The sequence below is a fragment of the Mauremys mutica genome, chromosome 1 (genome assembly GCF_020497125.1).
Source record: "Mauremys mutica isolate MM-2020 ecotype Southern chromosome 1, ASM2049712v1, whole genome shotgun sequence".
Lineage (NCBI taxonomy): Eukaryota > Metazoa > Chordata > Testudines > Geoemydidae > Mauremys > Mauremys mutica.
Genome location: NC_059072.1, coordinates 264283616 through 264302819, shown reverse-complemented (window position 1 = coordinate 264302819; position 19204 = coordinate 264283616). Strand labels below are relative to the sequence as shown.

Here is a 19204-nt window from a genome sequence, read left to right as displayed (position 1 = left end):
GTTCTGCTGCCGGAGAGGTTTCTCTGTTCCCCTGGCACGGCAGTTCCTGACTCAGCTGGAGTTTTCCTGCTCTCTGCAGGACCCCGCCCTCCAGGGAGAATCCTAGAGGACTCACTTCCTTCCACTCTCCTTCCCAACTGCCTTGGGCTACCTTCCTTCTGGATGTTCTGTCTGCCAGCAGTCCCACTCAGCATCCTGACTTCAGCCAGGCTTCTCTCACTGAGTGAGAGTCAGCAGTTCGCTTTTCTTCCTGGTCAGCCCCCAACAGGGCTGGGTTCTGTCCTTTTAACTCCCTCCTCTAGGCGTGACACCTATTGCCAGTATAGCAGGGCAAGGCTGATTGAGCCCACAGGTTCTTATTAACCCCTTCTGGCCCAGCGTGGGTTTGATACCTCCCATCACAAACATCAGTGAACATTCTTGGTTGAATTGTCCAACTTTTACAGAAAAACAACCCCAAAGAACAAACAAACAAGGCAATTTCTCTGACATGATGATCTAACAGAGGAATGCTGGCAATAGTTGACTGAATTGTTAATTGCTGGATGTTACTATTATAAAATAAAGTTCTAGGAAGATGGAGAAGATAATTTTCACTGAGAATTGCACACGTTATTGATTCCTGATCTATCTTGAGGTGGATGGTGATCATGGTGTGGACAGAGGCCTCAGAATCAAACAGCAAATCCACAAGAACTGAAACATAGAACAAAGTCCAGTTAGAAACACAGCACAAAAAACATCAACAATTTCCCACAGAAAAAGTCTCCACTAGAATTGGCAATAACATTTTTAACACAACTTTTTTTTGCTCAGAAAATGCAGTTTTCCTTGAAACCGCAACTTTTTGTAGAGCTGTATTGATTTTGATGACATATTTAATGGGAAGATTTCTGAGGTGGACTCTCTGGTCAGTTAGGAGTAGGAGGACAGCAAACCTCACTTTTCAATCTGAAAATGGGCATTTCAACAATATTCTGTTTTGTGAAAACTTTCAAAAAGTTTGGTTTTCATTCCAATTCAGAATGAAAACAAATTTTGAAACCTCGAAGTCTTCATGAAACAAAATTGTTGGCATCCGGCCAGCTCTAGTCTCTACCTTTTTCTGACTGTGACCTAAATCCAGTATATCCCAGGTACCTCCTGAATCCTCCCCTTCCCCTGTTCCCAATATCCTAGTTGGCATCTCCATCTACTCCTTGTATCCTATAGAGATTCCTCTGTGACTCCACAGGAGATGCCATTATTCTAAAGGTGACTCATCCAGTGCTCTTTTTTTCACAAGATGTTGGTTTGGAATACCGGATCTGCAGCGGAGAACTGGAGAAGTTGCCAAGGTTTCAGAAGGGACGTGATGGATCCCTTTAAACATCTGAGAGAACCCCACGTGGGTTCCTCAATGAGCTACATCCCTCTAGATTCAGAGATACAAAACTGCACACAGTATACGATATCTTGTAATCAATTGAAGCTTTGCCACTGATTTCAATGGGCACTGAATCTGAGCCCTATTTATTTATATTTCACTATTTTACTTGTACGGCTTCTGACTATTCCTTAGTTCTCTGATTTTAAGCTTTGGGACTATGACACTTTATATTAGAAATGCAGAAACTTCAAAAAGTTCAGTGGTTTGACTTAGAGCCTTTCTAACACCTCCTCTAAACTTTCTGAGCCTCTTGGGTTTGTAAATTTTGGGGTGGAAATTTCAACAAAGCAGCATTGCTTGAGATGTGTTTTCCTGGTTGTGGGTCCAGCTCTACATATAAGCACAAATATTGTCACAGCTAATGGAGAGTCTCCTTTAGTTCAGAAGATAGGGCTTGTGCTTTTTGAGAAGGACCTGAATTTGATAAAGATTATGAATATTAAGTCTTTTGTAGTCCTGGATCCATTACACCAGCACTGTGACAATAATTGAGGTCATTGCTCATTTTTGCATGTTTCCATTAGACAAAATGAGGCAAAGCTTACCACAGGAAGCAGCAGGCCATGGCACATGGTGGTGGGTAAGGCCTGCATACTTGCTCCACCTCCTCAGTGCCGATACTGGCAACTGTCTGGATTGATAGTTCTGATTCTAATGGTAAAGACATCAAAGCTGAACCAAAGAGCAAAGGGCAGGGCAGAACTGCTGCATAAAGACAGAAATGACCTGGATCTTCTTACTGTCACCAGTCCCAGCTACCATCGGGACTCCTGCATGATCACTCACGCATCCCAGAAGCCTCTCCACCCCCACTGTCTCATGTGACTTGGAGAGCTCTGTCTAATCTTATTCTTAAGTGACTTTCATTGAGTGCAGCCTGCTCTCATCTCATCTTGTGTGAACTTTGAAAGCCTGATCTCTTTCTAAATGTCATGTTACTACTCCATGGGTGAGGGAGGGGGAGAGGTTCCAGAGGTTTGTCTGGAATAGATGCTGATGATTGATGGAATCAGATACATAAAAGTGACAAAAAGTCTAGGATTAAGTTATCTATGCCGTGGTAGTCCAACCTGTAACCCAAGGGCCACTTGTAAACCTCAGGCCTCTAAACTGTGGCCCTTGAAGGTGACTGTGTGTTCCATTCTATGCATCCGAAGAAGTGAGCTTTAGCTCACGAAAGCTCATGCTACAATAAATTTGTTAGTCTTTAAGGTGCCACAAGTACTCCTGTTTTTTTTGCGGATACAGACTAACACGGCTGCTACTCTGAAACCTGTTTTAAGAAGAAAACTTGTATTTGATTATGAATGTAACAGTGTTATCTGAGCTGCATCCTGTGGTTTTTAAATGCCTGAAATAGGGAAGAGTAGGTAGGGGGTACCACCTCCTCATTTGCCTCCAACCACCCCATCTGCAGCCCAAGGAGCTCAGCAGCTCACCCCGTGGATTGGAGAGAGTAACTCTGGGTGTTGTTTTTTGCTTGCTTCCCTGCTGAGCAGTTAGAGCCCCCGGGATAGAAGGATAAGTGCTCTACTCACTCTGCCTGAGACGAGGGGCGTGCCTAGCACACAGCGACCTAGGGCAGTCCAAGGGAGGGTGTGGTGGGGAGATGAGAACCAGCAACCAGTTATGGCACCCTGAATCTCTACCCTGATACAGGTTAGAGCAGGCCAAGGGTGCCTCTAACGTGTGCTAACTGCCAACCCTCTCCAAGAGAGAGTGCAAGGTAAAGGAGGTTGCTTTGACCTGCCCTGGGGCAGAGAATCAGGAAATCGTAACTGGTTGCTGGTTCTCAGCTTGCAATTGTCACACAAGGTTGACATGAAGATACCACAGTTGAAGTGAAGGATGGACATGTGCAATCACAGACAGATATATGTAGATGTCTGTGTTTCAATGCCAAGGAAGCACATTTGGTTTTAAATGGTAAGTCATTACTTACCACACTGCAATAAATCCATGGCTTCCTTTTTCACTAGGCTGTATTCCATATGCTGGATTATGACGTCTAGAGGTAAATAAAAACAATTAATGTCACATAACATTTCATACCCTCCAGTGAAATGTCTAATATTTTGTTCTACCACCAAACTCCTAAATAATGAAGTGGATATCTGGAAAGTGGTTTAGGAGTAGTGTAGTGTGAATAACTAGAGATGTTAAGGGTCTAATGCGTTTCCTCTATTTTTCCGTAAACTCTAGTGTTAAATCCTTCAGGTGATGGAAATCAAGACTCTTGGAACTAAGGGATTAGCTCTTGCTGCTGTAGGAAATAGTCCTTGTTAAGGGTGGTGATAGAAGCTGAAGGAGATCAAATAACTTAGTGTTTACCTATGAATATGCCGGCAGCTCTTCCTGAAGAAGTCCATGGGCTTCTGAGATACTCTTGGGCCTGGTGTAAGAAGCTCCATAGTCTTCCTGGGTATTGCTCAATCTGGAAAAAAAACAAAGAAAAATCTCAGATTAGTGAGGCACGAACATCCCTTTAGTACCTATATTCCACAAACCTATGCCTAGTGCCTATCAACAAACAATCCTTTCCAAACAAAACTTTTTATGACTGGATTACCCCCAAAGAGTAGAAATACCAGATGGCGATGCTGTGGAACTTCATGAGCCACGTCAGGTGATGTACTGGAGGAGATGGAAGTCCCTCACAATTTAAAAATGAAGCTTATGTTTGTTACCCTTCTTTTCTTCCCACACCACTGAAAAAGCAACATGCAGAATGAAGGAAATCCCAGAGTTCCCTTACAAGATGCTCACAGAGAGTGTCCCAGGACTCCTGGTTGTCATTTAAGGTCCATCCCAAGAAGACTTTACACTCCTGTAAGGTGTCTGTACAGCTCTACAAAAGATGAGACAAGAAGGGTTTCTAGAGTTAACAGAGAGGAGTACTGATAATATTATCAAATAGGTGACAACTGAGAATGGAAATGCAGTTGAAATGAATATTAAAGGGAGGGCTCAGTAGGCCATATTGTTTCCCCTGGTCTTTAACATACTTTTGTTCATAGTGATCATAGGGAAGTAGTCTGTTGGGGCCATATAGTTGTCTGAGCCATTCATATCCCTCTCTTCCTGATAATGGAATAGATTCTTAATCTCCACTTCACTAACGACCCACACAGAATGTATGATAGCATGAAAACCAGGAGTCTTGGGATACTATCATGAAAAAGGTGAGATGATGCAGCCTTGGGAGTTTAGCAGGAAAGTCTGAAGATCAGGCTTGTAGTGTTGTGCTGTGGAACTTATGGCAGTGGCATTTACCTTGATCACATCAGGATGCTGTTGCTGCAGATTCAGCAGCAGTGGGACCATACTGCTGAGGACCTGCTCCTGCATGAGGGATTTATCTTTCCTATTCAGGGCCCTGAGCAGATCCCCAAAAAGCTCAGTTGCAGCACAGCATATTTTTTGCCTCTCCTGTGAATGACGAAGGAAAGAACCTCAACAAAGGGCATTTCCATGCAATTTACTGAGTGATCACAGCATAATGCAAACCATGGAGAGAAAATTGTTTTTTTAACTTACCAAAAGCCAGACTGTGTCAAACATTTCTATTGATTAAATGGGTTAAAGAAAGGAATGATCGAATGAATGCTAAAGCCAGAGCCAAGAACTCCCATTTGTTTCTATTTCATGTGTGTATGTGTACAGCTTGTAGTATTTAGGCCCCAACATACAGTCAAATAAGAGAGGCATAAGATACTAGTTTAAAGTGTTCTTCACTTTCCCTCTCCTGGGGTTTGGCCACTTATACTTTGAGGTTTTTGTAACTCATAGTGTGACCTTGGTTGTGCAAGTCATTGAACATCTGTGTCCTGGTTTTCTCATCTACACAAATGAGGATAACATTTACCTACTGCACAGGGCTTCTGTGAAGCTTAATTAGTTAAAGTTCGTAAATCACTTTGAAGATGAAAAGCTCTCTACCCTGTAAGTGCTAAATGTTGTTGAATTAAGGCAATGGTAATATCTCCAGCATGTGCAGTATCAGTGACAGATGCATGCAGGAGATGCAACACTCTCGGCTTAGGCATCTGCACACCCTATCAAGTAATACACTGTGTTTGTGTGTCTGTGTGTGTATATATATAACACCAGATCTGCACACCATGCCTTTTATTTTGTTGCCTGTGATCTGTGTATGACAATAATAGCACACCCCATAGTGTATTATTGCTTATACACTCTGGGCTTGATTTTTGCCCTCACACAGATTTCATGCTGGTGTAACTCCATTATCTTCAGTGGATTACTCCTCATTTGCACCAGTGAAAATGCAGACTCAGGCCCTTTATATTGCTTGAATCCAATCAGATAGGATTTTAGCATGTCCGTACTTAGTCTTTGTCTCCAGTCCTTATGGGAGCAAGTCTCCTTTTTCCATCAGAAATGATTCTTATCTAACGGGACCTGAAAACAGGAGTGTTCAGTTGCAACCAATACAGTGATAGACAAGAGTAGCAACAATGTTTGCTATAGAGTACGATTTGGCTTCTATTTTTATTTGACATGCACACAAAAGCTTTAACACCCCTCCCTCTACCCCCCACAAAGGTTTAACCACACTCACTTCAACAGTCTCCCCCACCATTGTGCCTTACATCAGCCAGGAATGGGTGAAGCTGTCTGGCAGTTTTCACAAATTCTGTGCCAAGATGGCCCTTGTGCTTGTGGCGGGTGACAATTTTGGTAGCCGCTTCAAAAGCCATCAGAATTACCTTCTCCTCAGGGTCATTAAAAGTCTCCAGGATATCACTAAGCAGAGCTTTGACTTCTTTCTGCTACAAGAAATGGAAATTTGCTCACATCCCTAGAAGTATAACAACAATCTCACAATCCCATAGCCATTTCTTCTAAGATGGATGGAAAGGAAGATACCCAGATACACAGCAAAGGTACTCATCCCCCTGTAGCTGAGGCAGAGGGTATTAGAGACAGTAAGGAACAGTTATTTTTCTCCTTGAAGATTCATGGGCAGATTCTGTGGCTGTGCCAGGTATCTCTCATTGAGTCCTGACTCCCTCCAGCACTTCTTATTCTACTTTGGTAGAGGTGTGGTTTGTTTCATTGCTTTCATGGTAGGTTTAAATATCCTTGACAGTCCTCTAGAGTTTGATTTCATGTATAAACAATCATCACTCACCTTCTGCAGATGAAGTGCAACATTTCCAAGTCCAAGAAGACCAAGCCAACGGACAGTAGGACTTGGGTCAATGTGCCAGTTCTTCAGGTGGCCCAGAATATATTGCTTTTTTAGTGTCACATATGTGGACTCAGTAGAGAGAAGCTAAAGAGGCAGAACACATAATAAGTAGCTGACAGGCAAATAGAAAGATTTTCCTATGGGTCATATCAGATATAAAACTTCCTGGACTTGATTCTCTGTTGCCATGCACCTTATGTGGTCATTTTAGGCCAGAACAAAGTGGATGTAAGTCACACCAAATCAGAAAGGCAATGTTTTATGCCCACTTTGCACTGGTATAAATGACTATATAAGGTGCAGGGCAATGGAGAGATTGCATCAGCTGAGACGTTGATGCAAATGACCCATTACCTCACTGAGCTAGCCTGAGAGTGAGCAGTTCCCAAGAATCCCAAACATTCACAGCAGATAAGAGGCTTACCCCAGTGAACAAGGCCATTGCAGTCAGCTTCTGTTTGTCATCCCCGTGGTGCAGGAGAGGGGACACCTTGGTAAACACAGCAAAATCCAGGCTCCGGTAGTGTTTTACAATGGCTCTGTAGAACACATATCAAAACTTTTACTATTGGGAGAGAAAGAGTAAACAAGCCAAGGACTAGCGGATACTCCAGACAGAAACCATGTTGGCCAGCACAGCCAGATGAACTCAACGTTCCAATCACTTACCTAGCAAGAAGGAGAACTCCTTCCAGGTAAGTCTCTGGCATGGATAAAAGGTCCCAGCCTCCTGCCAGACTCACAGATTGCATCAAATAGGATTTTTCTCTTTTAATCACAGCTTTCAGAGCCTCCACTGCACAGCTAAATTCCAGACAAGAGAGTGATAGATGAGTGATATTTGGAGACACACCAAAACATAGATTTTGTTATGCAAAGCAATTGAAGGGCTAAACTTGCGTTTTTAATTTTTGTTTTTAAAATTTGTATTTGTTTTTAGGGGTTGTGCAATGGCCTATGGCTAAGATGCTAAGTTAACAAACTAATGTAATTAAGCCATCAGTACCACTCTCATGCACATCTTATATTATAAATGAGACTTTGATCCCCCCCCTTTTTCACCACATGGTGTATTGTACTGGAAAGAGTGAGAATTATGTGACTGTCATCTCATAGACTTATTCAAATGGTTACCAGGGAGTGGCTGGACTGGTCAAGAAATATGGCTAATGGAGACTTTATTTGGTTCCAGTAGGACAGGCCTGTGTTTTTGGAGCCAAAATTCCTGAGGTCTATGCCTTCAAATGACATACATGTACAGCATAGCTAACACTGATGTTTACATTTTAGCATGTTTGTTACATTTGTAGCCCTGATGTACAGCCAAGATCTCAAACCTATGAGCATCACCATACTAAACTGCAGTAAGTGTTGGGAAAAATCCATCTGTTTAGGTATGGGTGGGATTTGAGCCCTTTGAGGTTTACTTGGAATTTTTAGTACATCTGAACTTGAACCCCTAAGTATCTGCCTTTCTGAGTCAGGGAAGGCCAGCGGGTAGCCCCACTTCTCCTCTGTTTCATAGCAAGCATCTGCTGTGAATGATCTTGTCCCCATGCCAATTAAGCTAAGGAAAGGAATGCTGAGGATGAATTTATCTTTCGGAGGCAAACAGTCTTTTTGCATTTTTTTTTACCCTAGCCAAGAAAAAACGCAAACATTCCTGCTGAATGTCTTTTTGGGGTTTTGGTTCATCTCAAATGAAAACCCCAAATGAAATTCAAAGGAGTAAGAAACTCCAAAAACCACAATCGGAAGAAAGCCTCAGTATTTACTGGAAACCCAGTGAAGCAAGATCGGCTGAGTGTTACACAGAGCTCACCTCCCTAGATTATCCCTGCCCTGGCACACTATGTTAGAAACATTTCTTTTTTCATTTCAGTTCTTTTAATGCAGCATCTTATGGCTTTTTCATGTTTTTGTTAATTAATTGTTGGCACCCAGTACATAAGGCCTTTTACACAAATAAATAAGCAGAGAAGGCAGTGGGTACAGGTATCAAAATGAGAACAAACAGAAGAGATGAAGCAGGAGAGATTCTGTTTCCAGACATTCTAATACTTTCTTTGTTATCCGCATTTAAAAAACATACATAGATTAACCTCCTCCCATCCCATCCTCCAAAGAACATTCATTAAATATTGATACTGTTTCTTTTGCATTAATTAAAGCCTCTTATCTCAAACCCATCAGGGAGCATTATTCTAAGAGATTGCTCTGACAGAAATATTCTTCCAGGGGTTAGGCCTGACTGGGAAATTGTCTTCTAAGCGGGGTGTCCTAAACACTCTCCTCAGAATTTCCCCTATGTAGATCATCCCATAGGAAAGTTGCTAAATCAGAAGTTCCTCTAGTGCAGAGGTTCTCAAACTATAGGGCCATGGATTACCACTGAGACTTTGATGATGGTGATTCACAGAAATAGGATTATCCACCTAATTAGCACCTTGTCAGAGATTACCTCACAAAACTGGATGTTTGGAACCTGTCCTCCCAGCCACACACAACCTTTGGGAGGCTCACCAGGTAATGCAGCTGAATGATCAGGAAGATTAACACAGATACATAAAAGGCATCCATAGGCACTGTGCATTCTTTATTACTGAATATTATGCACAGGGCCCTTGTTGCCTGAAAAAGATAAAAATTAGACACAAATGTAACTCTAAAAGCCTCCATTTCACTCCAACATTTCTTTTTCTCTGCCACAAATATGCTTTGTTCCTCTCCTGACTCACAGTAAATCACAGAAGATGGAACTGTGTCCCCTGAAATATTGTCATTAGAGCAGCCAGAACAGAGCACTACCATGCTACAAAGGCCCAGCTTTGATTTGCATCCTGGGTACTTGTTTCATAAACTGCAGGGCCTGGCTGTACTGAAGAAGTGTGAGAGTCCTAAAAAGAGAGGTGCCAGAACGTAGTTCTGGAACTGTCATTCCTACTTGATACTACCAGAAGTACCAGAATGCCCTCCAAAAGTGCCAGAGTGGCATTCTGGAGCATTCCAGTATGACATGAGCTCTACTCAGGGCTTGACTCCACTTGCAGATGTAGAGCGCTGGGAGTTAAACCAGCCTTCAGAGACTGCAGCAGGGAAAATGCTGCTCTGTGTTTACACTGTCAGCTGCAAGCGCACTGGCGTGGCCACATTAGCAGCTCTTGCAATGCCACAAAGAGCAGTGCATTGTGGTAGCTATCCCAGTGTGCAAGTAACTGCGATGTGCTTTTCAAAGGGGGTGGGATGGAGTGTGACAGAGAGTGTGTTTTGGGGGGCAGAGAGTGTGTCAGCATGCTATCTTGTAAGTTCAGACAGCAGCAGATCTCCCTCCCCTGTGCCACATCTCTCACACACACTCACAACAGCAGCATTCCACAGTAATGATTGCTTTGTCCCAGAGCAGATAAGCATGCCAGTTGTCAGAAATGGAGCAATGAAAGGGGATACCCACATGTCTGCAGCCGAGTTCAAAACAATGACAAGAGTGGCCACTTGACTTCAGGGGATTATGGGATGTTTCCAGAGGCCAATCACAGCGCAGTAATGCAACACGTCATCCCACACTGACACCTGGGCATTTCAGCTGGAGTGCAGCAAGCTTTATGTTTCTCATGGAGGTGGATTACCAGGAATGCTCCAGCTGCAGAGTCCTGGCGCTCTAAGTGCCTTGCCAGTGTGGACACTTCAGGAGTTAGGGCGCCCGGGGCTGATTTAATGTGCTCTAACTTGCAAGTGTAGCCAAGCCCTCAGTCTGCTTCACAGTGAACCCCTTGTTGAATGAGTAGCTGATGTCATGACCTACAAAAGTACTCATGTTCCATGCTCCTGTAAGAAGGTTAATGTCTTGGGTGAGGAGAGAGGCAAAGCAGGAAAAGATGAGGAAGCTGTCATGGCTTTGGCAAGGACATGAAGGACTTCTCTTGTTTCCCTGTGCCATGGAGCTATATCTCTTCAATCTCAGACATACAGTACTGAGCATATTATACATTTCTTTCTTGGTGGAGGGAGGCCATACATTGTTGTAGTAGTAACATGGACCCTTCTTCCATTTCTCTGGCCTGTGGGTTGTTTGGGTCTCCAGCTAAATTAAGGTCAGGTCTACAGCGGGAGCATTTTGGCGGTATATATACCAGTGTACTATACCAGCAAAGAGCTCCTAATGGGGATGCAGCTCATACCAGCAAAACTGTGCTTTTACCAGCACAGCTTATTGCAGCCCTCCTGAGAGACATAACCTATACTGGTAAAAATGCAGTTTTACTCTTATAATTACATCCACACCTGGGGCTTTTGCTCGCACAGCTATGTCATTTAGAGATCACTGCTCATCGTACCCCCAGCTGACATAGCTACATCAGCAAAAGTTTAGATCTGGGTTAAATTTCACCCCTTTCAACAAACACTGACCTGCCCCTCCAGAAAAAGTCCAATCAAGAAATCTACCCTTTCTCGGGGTTCTTCCTTCCCCAGTGTTACTCCACAAATAATACCTGACCCAGTCTTCAGCCACTCTGGTCTCAGGATCTCTGCCAATGTTTACAATGAAATTCCATACCAATGCAATGGAGGGAGGTGAGGAGGTAAAGGGGAGATTTTGACCAGCCTCTACTATAGGTTGAGACCCTAAATGTACCCCAAAGTGCTATCCAACACTAAGGACCCCAGTTCCAAAATGCCAAAGCAGACCAATTTCCCCTACCCTCGGTTTCTCCTTCCTTGCAGCTCAGTTCTGGAAAGGCTCCTGCAGCAGTAAAAGCTGCCATCCAAGAGCTGTCCTAGAAAGACCCAGCAGCATATCATGCTCTCTAGGTCTCTCCATCTTCCAAGGGATGAGAGCTCCCTGCACAGGTTGCCATGAAGTATATAACTCCTAGGTAGCCATCTAGACAAGTCTGGAAGCTGGGGGATAGGAGGGTAATATTTGGGTTATTACTTACAGCTAGAGGCAAAAGAGAGGCATTATCCTCAAAGCTATTTCTTGACTCAGAGGTTTCACTCTTCTTGAGGCATGGTCTTCTTTTTAGCATCTCCAGGAGCTCAGCATTCACCCGGAGGCTGACACTTTTTTTGGCTCTGCCTAGGGCCTCCCAGATCTGACTGACATGGCTGCAGATTCGAAAACACAGGAATATGTGATTGACAGATCTCTTCACTAGTAAGCAGAGCTATGGCCATGAGTGGCGGTCAGTGAAGGAACTGGACCTTAGTTCTGGAGTAGCACAGTTGGGAGCTGAGACATAGGTTTAGTAACTGGGATCATGTAGTCTTCAGTAGAAAAAATTGCTGTCCTTCAACAGGGCGTGGAGGAACACCCTGATAGCAGAAGGCACTCTGAGTCTGCATCATAACAAAGTTGACAGGGATTATCAGACTTCTGCTGCTCTATTTGGTTTTCTTGTTTTTAATTACAAACCCTATTTTACATATCAAAGAGTCATTGGGATGAACTCTATTGTATTCAGCATCCTGTTCCTCCTATCTTTCCATCTATGGGGAAGTGGATTGAGACCAGATTCCTCTGTCCTCACTCAGCTCTGGAACCATGAAGGGAGCAGTGCAGCAATTTTACCTGTCACATGGGAGCGAGAGTCTCAGTAGAGCTGAAACTACTTCTCTTGTGTGCTTTTCAGCTAGTAAACACACAGCACCCATAGCTGCCTGTCTGGCACTGGCCTCCTCGATAGCCTGCAGGTGGAAATAAATAATATCCATGATCTCTGGCACCTGTAAAAAACAATAAAACTGGTTTAGAGACTGTTTCTTCTGTGGTTTCATTCCCCTTCCAGTTTATGCCTGAATGTAGCAATGTTGAGTGTCTGGGTAGGATTGATTCATGGTGCTACAGAATACTCCTGCTGAATAACAAACAAGCAACTCCAGGGGTCAGAAGAACTAAAGGCCTTATGCTACAAGGTGATGAGCATATACTGTGCACCCTCAACTTCCATCCGTTCCGATAGGAATTGAGGGCACTAAGCATTTTGCAAGATTAGGCCCTGATAGAGAAACAAACAAAGGGCATATATGGGAAGATTTGCTAATCCAGTTCATCAAGTGTCACCATTGTAATTGCTGGGCTTCTGAGTAATCCTGATCTCATGTGACAATTTACATAATGATTACCCAATGACCATTTATAATTAGTGAAAGTTGAATCTTTAAGGGTTCAGATATTTGTATCAGATACACATCCAAAATGTGGACACTCTTTCAAACTATCTGAACCTCCTGTGTCTGCAAAACTGGATTTGAGAGCTTGAACACTGGGTTCCTTACAGGATTTCTGGTAGTTCCTGACTCTGAGTCTGGAAATACCACAAATGTGTTTTTTTCTTGCATTATTTTGGCTTCTAGTCACATCCAGATCTAGGAAATGCAAAGATGCAGTGAAAATGAAAAACAATGAAAAGAAATAAAAATCAACCAAACTATCTCAATTCCCTAAAAATGCTTTGTTTAAGGTTTGGGTGATCAATTTGCTGACCCCAATTTACATCAGATATTTCAGATGCATTTTCTTGTTTTGTAGACTATGCTTTTATACAGACAGGATACAAATACTCATAGAAAGACATAGGAAGGATTTGCTCAACTACCTTTTAAGCAGAACAAGAGGGGACTGCACAGTCCTTGAGGAAAGAGTTTGGATTATCTTTTTAAAAAGATGATTCTGAGCCTGTGCTACAGGCTTCAAACTTGTAAAGAGAAAGACAACTCAGAGACTCTAAAGAATGCAAATTCCATCTTCTAGATCCAGAAAAGAGAATTCTAACTTTCCCAACCTCTTACCTTTTCCTTAATATTGTGCCTCTGCTCTTTCAGGACTGAGGTCAACATTACTGCAGCTGCCCAAGCATTGGTTTTCACTGTGTCTCTCAGACCAGCCACAGCTACAAGGATCTGGCTGGTAACTGTAGCCAGGGGACCAGATTCCTCATAGATCTGAAGAAACAGGGAAAAGCCTTTTGTAAATAAAAATGTAAGAATGGCCATACTGGGTCAGACCAATGGTTCATCTAGCCCAGTATCCTGTCTTCTGACAGCGGACAATGCCAGATACTTCAATGGGAATGAACAGAACAGGGCAATCATCAAGTGTTCCATCCCCTGTCATCCAGTCCCAGCTTCTGGTAGTCAGAGGCTTACGGACACCCAGAGCATGAGGTTGCTGAACATATCACCCTGAACATATCAGCTAATAGCCATTGATGGACCTACGCTCCACAAACTCATCAAATTCTTTTCTAAACCCAGTTATATTTTTGGCCTTCATAACATCTCCTGGCAACAAGTTCCATGGGTTGACTGTGCATTGTCTGAAGACGTACTTCCTTACGTTTGTTTTAAACCTCCTGCCTATTAATTTCATTGGGTGGCCCCTGGTTCTTGTGTTATGTGAATGGGTAAATAACACTTTCTTATTCACTTTCTCACACCAGTCATGATTTTATAGACCTCTATCATATACTCCCTTAGTTATCACTTTTCCAAGATGACTAGTCCCAGTATTTTTAATCTCTCCTCAGAGGGAAGCTGTTCCATACCCCTAATAATTTTTGTTGCCCTTCTCTGTATTTTTTCAGTTTCTCATACATCTATTTTGAGATGGGGTGACCAGAACTGTATGCAGTGTTCAAGGTGTGGTTGTACTATGGATTTAGTAGTGGCATTTACTGTCTTATCTCTCTCTTTCCTAATAGTTCCTAACATTCTGTTCGCTTTTTTGACTGTCACTGCACATCGAGCAGATGTTTTCAGAGAACTAGCCACAAAGACTCCAAGATCTCTTTCTTGAGTGTAAACAGCTAATTTAGACCCCATCACTACAAATGTATAGTTGGGATAATGTTTCCCAAAGTGAATTACTTTGCATTTATCAACACTGAATTTCATATGCCAGTTTGTTACTCAGTCACATGGTATTGTGAGACCCCTTTGTAAATCTTTGCAGTCTGCTTTGGACTTAACTGTTTTGAGTAATTTTGTATCATCTGCAAACTTGGCCACCTCACGGTTTATCTCTTTTTCCAGATCATTTATTAACATGTTCAACAGCACTGGTCCTACTACAGATTCCTGGGGGAAACCACTGTTTACCGCTCTGAAAACTGACAATTTATTCCTACCCTCTGTTTCCTGTCTTTTAACTTTTACTGATCCATGAGAGGACCTTCCCTCTTATCCCATAGCTCCCTACTTTGCTTATGAGCTTTTGGTAAGGAACCTTGTCAAAGGCTTTCTGAAAGTCCAAATATACTATATCCACTGGATCACTCCTGTCCACATGTTTGTTGACCCCCCTCAAAGAATTCTAATAGACTGGTGAGGCATGATTCCTTTTATAAAAGCCATGCTGACTCTTCCCCAACAAATCATCTTCATCTATCTGTCTGACAATTCTGTTCTTTACTATAGTTTCAACCAATTTGCCTGGTACTGAAGTGAGGCTTACTGGCCCGTAATTGCCAGGATTGCTTAAGGAGCCCTTTAAAAAAAATGGTGTCACATTAGTTATCCTCCAGTCATCTGGTACAGAAGCTGGTTTAAGTGATAGGTTATATACCACAGGTAGTAGTTCTGCAATTTCATATTTGAGTTCCTTCAGATGACTTACATCACCTGCATTCAAAAGACTGATACTACCAGGAGTCTAGTTAAAGCCTGAATTGGAGAGGAAGCTTCTTTCCTGGTGCCAGATGAGTTATAAAATCTCACAGCAGGTTTCCTTAATCTTTAATGTCATAGTTTATAAAATGGCTTGAACTGTATGAGATAGGTGTACAAAAAGAAGGCCCAGAGCATGCAGGATAAGTGTGTGGAGGGAAAATAGGGCCAGTACCATGCAGATAAGGCCCAGAAACCTGCAGGAGTAGATGTGTGAAGATAAGGACCAGAGCATGCAGGGAAATGTGTGCATAGAGAGGACCTTGTTGTACGTAGGGTTAAGTGGGCAGAGAAAGAGCCTCACGTGTGCAGAGAGTTGACCAGGAGCATACAGACAAGATGCTCTGAGCGTGTGGGAATAAACAGGCCAAGTGAAGGCATGAGGCATACAGAGAGAGGGCTGGAGCGTGAGAGGTAAAGAAGCAGGTGTGAAAGTAATATGAAACACTTACTGGTACTGGGGCCCAGCTCCGGGCCCCCGGAAGGGGCATGGACTCTGGCAGAAGGGGCATGGCCTCTGGCGGAAGAGGCAGGGCTGGGGTCAGCCTCCCCCAGCCAGCCCATCCATGCTGCCTGGCCTGCGCTGCCCGGGGCTCCAGCGGCAATTTAAAAGGGCCCGGGACTCCAGCTCCTGCTACGATATTGATGGCAGTGGCCAGGAGCCCCGGGCCCTTTTAAATCACTGGCCCCGGGGCAGCTGCCCCTCTTACCCTGTGTCGGCGGCCTGGGGGAGGGGGAAGGGGCAGCGATGTTAAAGTGCTGCCGTGGCAGCACTTTAAGGCGGGTCCTTTGCCGCAGCAGCGCTTTAACAGCGACTGCGTACAGGCTGGTACCGGCTTCTTACCGGTATGCTGTACCAGCCTGTACCGGCCCACTTTCACCCGTACAAAGAAGCCATGATTTGCATAATAAATGGTGAATGTTTGTACCTCACAGTCGCTCTTCTCTTCCTGCTGTGGGGAGATATCTGTATTAAAACCACGATATGTCTTTGCGCTTTCCCCTTCTGCCCTGATATTTTCTTTTTCCTCCTCCTGCTGCAGGGTGATGCTTTCTGCCTCCTCCATTATAATACGGGGCTCAGGCTCTAGTTCACCAGTTAGAACCTTCTCCTCCACCACTTTGCGTCTGATTTTCCTTTTCAGCACACAGCGTCTCTCCTTCCCATGAGCAATGCGCTGAGATGTTTCAAAAGTTGCCTGCTGCTGTTGGTTCACAGTGTTTGCCTCATTCCCCAAGCGCAGCTGTATATTTTCATTTAAGAAGATGATCTCTGGTTCTCTGGTGGGAACCTTCTTCAGCTCCAAATAGATAATATAGGTTGTTTTGATGAATTTCTTTATAGCTAACGCCATCCTACAAGCAAGACAGAAAGAAAATCCACCCATTTTTATTCCTACCACAGAGAGTCTAGTGAAAACGGTATAAGACTGGGAGCCAAAAGCTTCTTATTCTAATTCTAACTCTGCCACTGCCTAACTATGTGTAGCCTTTGGTGCATCCTTTTGGCCAGAATTTCCAAACTTGGGCGTCATTGACTTCAATGGAAATTGTGGATACTCAGCATCTCTGATAATCAGTGTAGGAACACAGGAAATGCCAGATTGGATTATACCTAGGGTCCAACTACTTAGTATCCTGTCTCCGACAGTGGTCAGCACCAGCTGCTTAAGAAGAAGGTGCAAAAACCTTGCAGTAGGCAGATGTGGGGTAATCTGGCCTCCACATTATGTTTCATCCTAATCTCTAATAGTTAGAGATGGGTTTAAACCCAGCAAGGTTTTCTATCCCTTCCAACAGTCTTATCATCAATTATAATTCTGGATAACTTAAGGCATTCAAGTTTGAAATGTTGGCCCTAAATCACTGAGGCCTCAGTTTCCTGTTTGTAAAATTGATATAATAATTACCTACCTATCATGCAGGGGTGTTAATTAATTTTTTTTAACTATGTATGGTAAATTTAAACCTTTCTCTTTCTATGTTAGTAACATACATTTCTACCAGTGGGTATACTTTGGTCATGAGAATGTCTTTATTTCCAAATATTAATTTATATTAATTAAAAATTGATATACCAAGACAATCTTCACCGTAAAATATTTCCTATTTGTTTCAAATTCAAAGGGACACACTGACTAACGTGCTGTTGAGATAAGATTGCACAGACTTTCAAAAAATATTAGAAGCTGCCATTAATGATTAACATTTTATTTTGCTTTGGAACAGTTGAGCTCACAGATGCTTCCAGTGCCAAAATGAGGTACCACATAACAGACATTTCTTCATCCAGACAAAGACTAGCGTTTCAGTCATTCAAATTCTCACTTCACTAATCATGTAGTTCAAAACTCTAAGCTTAAAATTTAATGTTTTTTAATTGCCATTCCCAGGAGACACTGCTGTCTGCTCAAATATTGGATATGTTCAGGTCAAGAATTTTCCCAGCTATATCCTCTGTAAGAATTTTACTTCAAATTCTATGTCCCAGCCAGGAAACTGAGAGCTACCTCAGGAAATCTGGTATCAGAGGGGTAGCCGTGTTAGTCTGGATCTGTAAAAGCAGCAAAGAGTCTAGTCTAGTCTTTGTCTGGATGAAGAAATGTCTGTTATGTGGTACCTCAGGAAATCTGGGATTCAAGAAAGTTTCAGCCTGGGGAAGGCTGGCTGCTGCTGGCAAACAACTCTGAGGATGGCATCAACCTGGTAACTCTCACTTGGAAACTACAGAACTGGGGGGAAGCAGCCAAGTGAAAACTGCATGAGCGATGGTGCATCGAAGCAGATGACATCAGATTAGATTGGATTAGAATAACAGAGAGTTAGAGAGAGTAAAAACCATCAATCTGTATTGAGTAGCAGTGCAGGGCTCCAAGGTCAGGGCACAATGGACAGGAATGTCACTCACAGGTAGCGTGGTTACCAAGAAAACACATTTTTGTTTTAAAATTAAATGAAAAAACATTGTAAAACCAGCGCCACAATGTGACCCTACAACCCACTATTAACAGTGTGGTATGTGTCCCCACTCTGTGTCCAGGCCAAAAAGGATACAAGTCTGTTATAGTTTCCAGCTACAGGACTCAGTTCTTTAGGTGAAGCAGTATCTCTTAGCTTAGCTTTTAGCTCTGTGCAATACTCACTCACAACCAAGATGGTGGCCATCATGCCACAAAAGGATAGAAAGCAACATGGAAAAGGGCAGGCAGACCCTGCTTGATATTCACAAGCTGACAGTAATTGCCACCTGGAGAGGAGCAGGGCAAATGATGGCTGATGGGATCAGCAGAGTAAATGCCATATGGGGATGCAGAATGTGCATAGAAGCATCTGGATAAATGGGAAGATCCACTTATATGTCTGAGACGATGGGATGCTGAGTAATACTGTGTGTCTCCAGTTTGATTTCTGCAATCAGGAAAGCAGCATCTGCCTTAGTAGAAGTAAAGCAATCACTTGGGGCTGGGCTAGGGAAGGATCTCACCAGTGGTTAAGAGGCAGGAGCATGGCACAATAGACTCACTTGTGTCACAAGTGTTATGGTTACCATGGCAATGGCTAGGTGATTGCTACTGAGGGTGTGACATTCTCCTCAAGGCACCCAGAACCATAAACCACTGTGTTACCTCTCTGCCTCAGCAAGAGAGCCCTTTGCTGCAGCTTAAACAATAATACAAGTGTGTGTTGGGGGAGTGAGAGAGAGAGACAGAGTGTGTATGTGTGTGTGTCAGGGAAAGATAGAGGGTGTGCTGGGGCAGTGGGAGAAACAGTGTGCTGTTACTTTAAGCTCAGCACCCACCAGTCTGGAGGTTCGTTCAATCTAGCAGCAGCAGCCACCAGCTCCCACTTGTGACCCAGAGGCAGCAGCACAGGCTCCGGTCTCCCCACCCCAGATC

The 19204-nt window shown here is 43.4% G+C and overlaps 1 protein-coding gene across 1 annotated transcript; it reads right to left on the bottom strand.

Moving 5' to 3' along the window:
• Positions 1-543: 543 nt before the first annotated feature.
• LOC123365807 (maestro heat-like repeat-containing protein family member 6) lies at positions 544-18804 on the bottom strand. Its single transcript, XM_045008739.1, has 16 exons — positions 18452-18804; positions 16238-16664; positions 13434-13586; positions 12214-12368; positions 11582-11750; positions 9106-9275; positions 7314-7448; positions 7069-7183; positions 6585-6728; positions 6043-6222; positions 4703-4858; positions 4185-4277; positions 3761-3863; positions 3372-3437; positions 1975-2080; positions 544-696 (listed from the first exon to the last, which is right to left on the bottom strand). Exons 1-16 carry the CDS (start codon positions 18499-18501, stop codon positions 675-677), a joined length of 2244 nt encoding a protein of 747 aa, XP_044864674.1. The 5' UTR covers positions 18502-18804; the 3' UTR covers positions 544-674.
• Between the last annotated feature and the right edge of the window lie 400 nt (positions 18805-19204).